The sequence below is a fragment of a genome, unplaced genomic scaffold (genome assembly GCF_019419815.1).
Source record: "Pyrus x bretschneideri cultivar Hongxiangsu unplaced genomic scaffold, Pyrus_bretschneideri_v1 Contig5, whole genome shotgun sequence".
Lineage (NCBI taxonomy): Eukaryota > Viridiplantae > Streptophyta > Magnoliopsida > Rosales > Rosaceae > Pyrus > Pyrus x bretschneideri.
In genome coordinates, this window is record NW_025999787.1 from 1 (window position 1) to 6,230 (window position 6,230).

Below are 6,230 nucleotides of genomic sequence, written 5' to 3' on the forward strand. Positions count from 1 at the left end.
TATGCTCTCAATCAAATTAAGGCAATCATTGTATGGGCTGAAACAATCTGGACGAATGTGGTATAATCGTCTCAATGAGTATTTGATCAAAGAAGGGTATATCAATAATGTCATTTGTCTTTGTGTGTTCATTAAGAAATCCAACTCTAGATTTGTTATAGTGGCAGTATATGTCGATGATATGAACCTAGTTGGAACCCCTGAAGAGCTCAATAAAACTGTTGAATATCTGAAAAGTGAATTTGAAATGAAAGACCTTGGTAAAACAAAATTTTGACTCGGTCTACCGATCGAGCATTGTGCTAGTGGAATTTTGTCCACCAATCAACTTACATTGAAAAAATCCTGAAGCGATTTGGCATGGACAAGGCTTATCCACTCAACACGCCAATGGTCATTTGTTCTCTAAACATTAAGAAATATCCATTCCGTCCAAAAGAAGATGATGAACTGGTCCTTGGTCTAGAAGTACCATATCTGAGCGCAATAGGTGCTTTATTGTATTTAGCACAATGTATTAGACCAGATATAACTTTTTCAGTCAACTTGTTAGCAAGGTATAGCTCTGCTCCAACAATTCGTCATTGGAAGGGAATTAAGGATGTATTGCGATACCTTCGTGGGACAACAGACATAGGTTTCTTCTACTCAAAGAAATCCAAAAATGACCAGGTCCTTGTTGGATATGCAGATGCTGGTTTTCTTTCTAATCCGCATAAAGCCCATTCACAAACTGGATATGTGTTCAAGAATGGAGATACAATAATCTCTTGGCGCTCAACAAAGCAAACATTAGTTGCTACATCTTCAAATCACTCAGAAATACTTGCTTTACATGAAGCAAGTCGTGAATGTTCTTGGTTAAGATCAATGATCCATCATATCCGAAATTCATGTGATCTCCCTTCAAAGATAGACACTCCAATTGTCATTCATGAAGATCATGCAACATGTGTTGCCCAAATGAAAGAAGGATTCATCAAGGGCAATAAGATTAAACACATATCTCCAAAGTTTTTTAATGCACATGAGCTTCAAAAGGCTAAAATTATTAAAGTCAGACAAATCTGTTCCAATGAAAATCTGGCAGACTTGTTCACCAAGTCTCTACCAAAGTGCACGTTTCAAAAGTTAGTGCAAAGTATCGGATTATGTTGACTTACTAATCAGCTAAATTTGGAAAATGCGGAATGAGGAAAAGATCTATATCAGGGGGAGCATCCATGATACATGCATGTTGTACTCTTTTTCCTTCGATTAGGATTTTTCCTACTGGGTTTTCCCTATCAAGGTTTTAACGAGGCAACATTAGCATACTTAACTCTATATCAACAATCTAGATAAAGTTGTACTCTTTTTCCTTCGCTATGGTTTTTTCCCATTGGGTTTTTCCAAGCAAGGTTTTCACAAAGCAACTAATGTTGGTATGTGGGCATCCAAGGGGGAGTGTTGAAAACATTGGCAATGTTTAAACCGTTGGCAGCTTAATGAATGCCCACATAGTATTTTCAATACCCACACAAAGTGACGTAGACTTTAGAAATAAAGGTGATCGTTTTTTCAAAGTCATGTGCTATAAATTTCAAAATATGTTCGTATGGAGTTGTTTTATAAATAGAGCACTCCGACTACTATCAAAACACACAGAAAACAAAAGGGAAAGATTATTAACATCAGTATCTATTCCTTCCTCTTTTATATGTCATCCCCTTGAATTATAGTTACAGTGTGATATTTTACCCCTACTGCACTTTTATCACTAGTAAAGATTATCTCTCTAACTTTTACTTATTTATAACAGAAATTAAATTTTGCCCAAGGGTCAAGCCGCACTAAATGACATTTCCTTTTATAAATACAAAACGACATATGACATTTAAAGACCCCTTCAAATTAACACACAAATTGTCATGCGCAAAGCTTCTCAACAACTCTGAGATTTTTTCCTTTCCCCTTTTCTTCTCGCCAACACATCTTTAGTTTGGATAGATAGCACAGTGAAGGCAATTGGCGACATTTTCAGTTTGGATAGACAATACTGGAGCCATAGAATTAGCCAACCGAGGAGCACCTTTAGTTTGGATACACAACACCGTTTCGAGACCGACTGATTATTTATCCAAGTCTCGGTCAACAAGGATTTCCGAGTCCTTGTTGGTAGAGGTCATCTCATCAGCCTTGTTGGCGAAGTGAGGTGTTACCAGCTTATTACATTTGGCACATTGAAAGCCGAATTTGAAATTGAATTTCACAAAACTAGCAACCTTGTCTTCAGGCTCTAGAACCCGAAAGCCGAGATGTGTTCCTTCCTCGGCCGCAGTCTCAAGATCAAGAAGTTAGCAGCGTGCCCAACGCCACATCAACATATTTTACTCCCCGGCCGAACTCGGCCGACGAGTTGGCACGCCCCGCATACAACCGAAAAACATAGTTAGCTTATTAATTACTCAGCCTGCGGGCCACATAGGCTTGGTAATTTTTAGGGTCAACATCCACATAAACTAAGTAGTTTTAGAGTCAACACAAGCATAGTAATGTACTATAATTCATATAATCAAACCCACTTACTGAAATAAGACTTGTTTTCGTTCTATTTTATGAGGAAAACGATGGAAAGGTTTCCTTTATCCATTCCAGAAGTGGATAAGCCTATTATGAAGAAGCTGTAGAAGAACACCACCACGAAAAAAGAAGGAAAATCCTATCCCTGTAGGAGTGCTTGAAAGGATATTACTATGTGGTTGTCAAGCTCATATCTCGCTATTTGGCTGGAAAAGACAGTCCGGAAGCTTCCTCTCTCCCCCACGAACTCCTATTGGAATGAGTGGGCCCCGAACGATTTCTACGCTTTTCAAAAAAAATATCTAAAATCACAAACACTATTTTGATTATGGATCTACTACTAGAAATTCAATGCGTAATCTTAGCATTCAATGGAATATTTTAGGGAGTTTTAACGAAAAACTCACGGTACTGTTCACTTTAACGAAAAACCACATTTTGACACCAAAAAGTCAATTCTAATACTATTCACTTTATCCTTTATTTTGTCCTTATCATTAAAACTCGAAATTTTCAAATTCTTTTTATTGGTTTTCCTAATATTTTACCACATTATGCATCTCCCACTTAAAATGCTACGATCATTAGCAAGTTTCCTGAATTAAAAAGAATTTTTTATCTTATTAAACAAATTGCCCCAATTAAGGAGGCAATAAATAGAATTTACACAACTATGATTTCTTTTCCCTTTCACATTAACTAAAATACTCCTTTTGTTTTTGGTCCAAATTTTAATTAAAATACTTCCAATCCATACAATACTCCAGCGTGTTGCTCGGGCCCGCCATGCACAAAGTACACGTCCCTCATCTTCTGGAACGCATGCCATGTCAACAAGCTATCTGAACCGGCCTGGTGGCACTTCCCGACCGCCCGGTCCACCTCTAAGGTTCTAGCAACCCGGTCCAACCCGCCGTACAAGCTTTTGCAAAATCGCATCATGTGCTTGACGTCATAAACCCTATTACCGAAAAAGACCCTCAGAATTTTCAGAAATTCGTTCAAGCCACTAGGCAAGTCCCGGCGCGTGAGAATCTTCACCAGGTACCCGAAGTCGTAGGCGCTGTGAAACGTGACCCAACTCACCGAGTCGTTGCAGACGAGTCCCGACGACATCATCAGCTCCGCGAACCGCGAGGAGTCGACGCCTTGGGAGCGGTTGCGGTCGAAGTCAATGCCCTGGCGGCGGAGGAGTTCGATGGAGTCGGGAGCGTGGGGGTCACGCGCGACGTCGAAGTCGTTGAAGTTGAACTCCCAGATGAAGCGCGTGGGGGAGCCGAGGTCGGGGAGGTTACCGCGGGAGTCGGAGAGGGTGAGTCCGACCTGGATGAGGCTGAGGGCGTCGACGTTGGATTTGAGAATCCTGTAGTGATCGGAGGGCCGGAGGGTCTGTCGGGAGTAGGGAGTGGTAGGGTCGACGGGGGGCCGGAAGACGACGCCGGGAAACTCGGTGTCCATGGAGATGAAGGGGTAGGCGTCGATGACGTTTTGGATGAGCTCGAATTCGGATTCCAGATTGTGGGCCCAGACTTCACGGATCACGATGGGCTTTTGGATCGGAGTCGTCGGATCTTGGTCGCCGTACATGTCGGAGAAAAATAAGTGGAGAGAAAATGGTTTTTATTTTTATAATTTTATTTTGTTGGTGGAGCTGAGAGAGGAGGAGCTGAGAAGGTTTGAGAAGGCTGAGAGTGATGAGGTGAGTTTTATAAAGGGGGGAGAGAGAGAGGAGAGAGATATGGTGCTGGGAAATTGGATAAAAGAGGGGTGGAGGCGTGTAAGTGGAGTTTGAATAATAAATAATAATATTAAATAACAGGATGGGGTAGGAGTAAGGGGTGAAAGAGGGAATATGATCATTTCAGGATTTTAAAAATCACTTCATCCTGTCTGTTTATCTTTTATCATGAGATTATAAATTATTTTAATTTTTTTATTTAAAATTAAATACAAACAATAATTAACGAAAAATGATTACATAACATACAATAAACGATAAAATGATACCGGAGACCTCACAAAAGAATCCTGAGAGCATCCTCATCGTGAATGGGGTCAAGTGTTGAATGAATGCGTTTTTCCGTGTTGACTGAAACAGTCAAATGGAGTAACAGAAAAAAGGAGGTGAAGAGAAATGGTCCAGGTTGGCTTCTTCTTTGCCCATTCTGTCCCTTTCATTCCCACAGTTCAATTCAATGTATGATTGATGAAACAGTTGAATGAATGAACCTGTTGCCATCCATCCATGTGTTGTATACTTCTTTTCTTACGGTATCATCTTGCAAAGTTTTTCTTTTCATAGTTTGCTCTTTTTGTACAGGCCTCATTATCCAAGGTATAATCTATTTTGAGAATTTTTAGTCAAAATTATTCGTGATCGATTTTCAAAACTTCACTATGATGATTGAAATCGGTAAAATATAATTCATTTTATAAAATTAAAAAGGTACGGGTTATGCTATTCCTCTTTATATAGCATTATGACATCATTTTACTAAACATGTTGTAAATGTTATTTATAAGATGGTTGTCCATATTCTAGGGTCTATGTAATGTGCTAATAGTTTAGTCCTTATTGTAGTAAATACGGAAAATCCTAAGTGACGTTAGGGGGAAGAAATGATAGTTTCAAGAAAGCCGTGGATCAACGTTGATACATACGCTCTCGTCTCATAAGACTTTGGGCTCCCCACAAATGGAGATTAATAAAGTTCAAGCCCTAATTGAAAATAACTTTTTACATGAAAGTTTGATCCAATTCTATTAAGTAATTCAAATTAAGATGTTTGTTCTAGATGTGGCAATGGGAGCCCTAAAGAAGCATTGTACCCAAGCAATGAAAAACTTATAAATTAAGCATGTGCATGCGCATGCGAATGAGAGTTGTTGGGTCACAAATTGATGATACTGGATAATTTGTATTATAGTAGCTACTCACATCATCAAGGGCTCTTCAATAACGTTTTCCCATTAAATGTCGACAAACCATAAAAGGTAAATTCCATTTTTGAGAGGCACTAAAAAACGTGAAATAAGTGAACCTGTAATTTAAACCCAAAAAGTTACTCTTGGGTGTTTGTATTAAAGTGAAATAAAATCATTGTATGGCATATGCTTCTTGGTATAGACATAATCTACTATTATAAGTGCAACCACATTTTTATAAGTACAATGTCATCTTAAACATGAGACTTATAGCATGTGGAAACTACATACTACTTGAGTTTTTAAGTTTTTGTATCTTTCTCGAAGTAATTTCATAAAGAATAGAGAATTCCATGAAATTCTTATTCAAAGATTTCAATTGAAGAGCACAGAGCTCAAAATATGTACTCAATACCTATTCTAGATAAATTTGGTATATATTACCTTAATGAGTACTTTTGTTAGTTCGAATTGAATTATGTTGTTGCAAACATACCCTTAAAAGATTTAAGGGTTATGATACAACTCTTGAAGAACCTACAAGGCTATTTGCATATATGGTTTATATTACCATGGACTTGTACACTACTACTAGTATATTTTATATCCTAAATTTTGTATTTATTTGTTCTTTGCAAGAACACAAACGGTTGTTGTCAACTCCCGATAGACTTTCGCACTTCCACATGTCAAGTTCTACTCAAGTTTAATTTCTTGAAGGCCAAAGTCATATTACTTCAAAC

At 38.4% G+C, this 6,230-nt stretch overlaps 1 protein-coding gene across 1 annotated transcript; it reads right to left on the reverse strand.

The window, feature by feature from the left end:
• Nucleotides 1-3,163: 3,163 nt before the first annotated feature.
• LOC125470367 (probable CCR4-associated factor 1 homolog 11) lies at nt 3,164-4,219 on the reverse strand. Its single transcript, XM_048569328.1, has one exon. It carries the CDS (start codon nt 4,147-4,149, stop codon nt 3,298-3,300), a length of 852 nt encoding a protein of 283 aa, XP_048425285.1. The 5' UTR covers nt 4,150-4,219; the 3' UTR covers nt 3,164-3,297.
• Between the last annotated feature and the right edge of the window lie 2,011 nt (nt 4,220-6,230).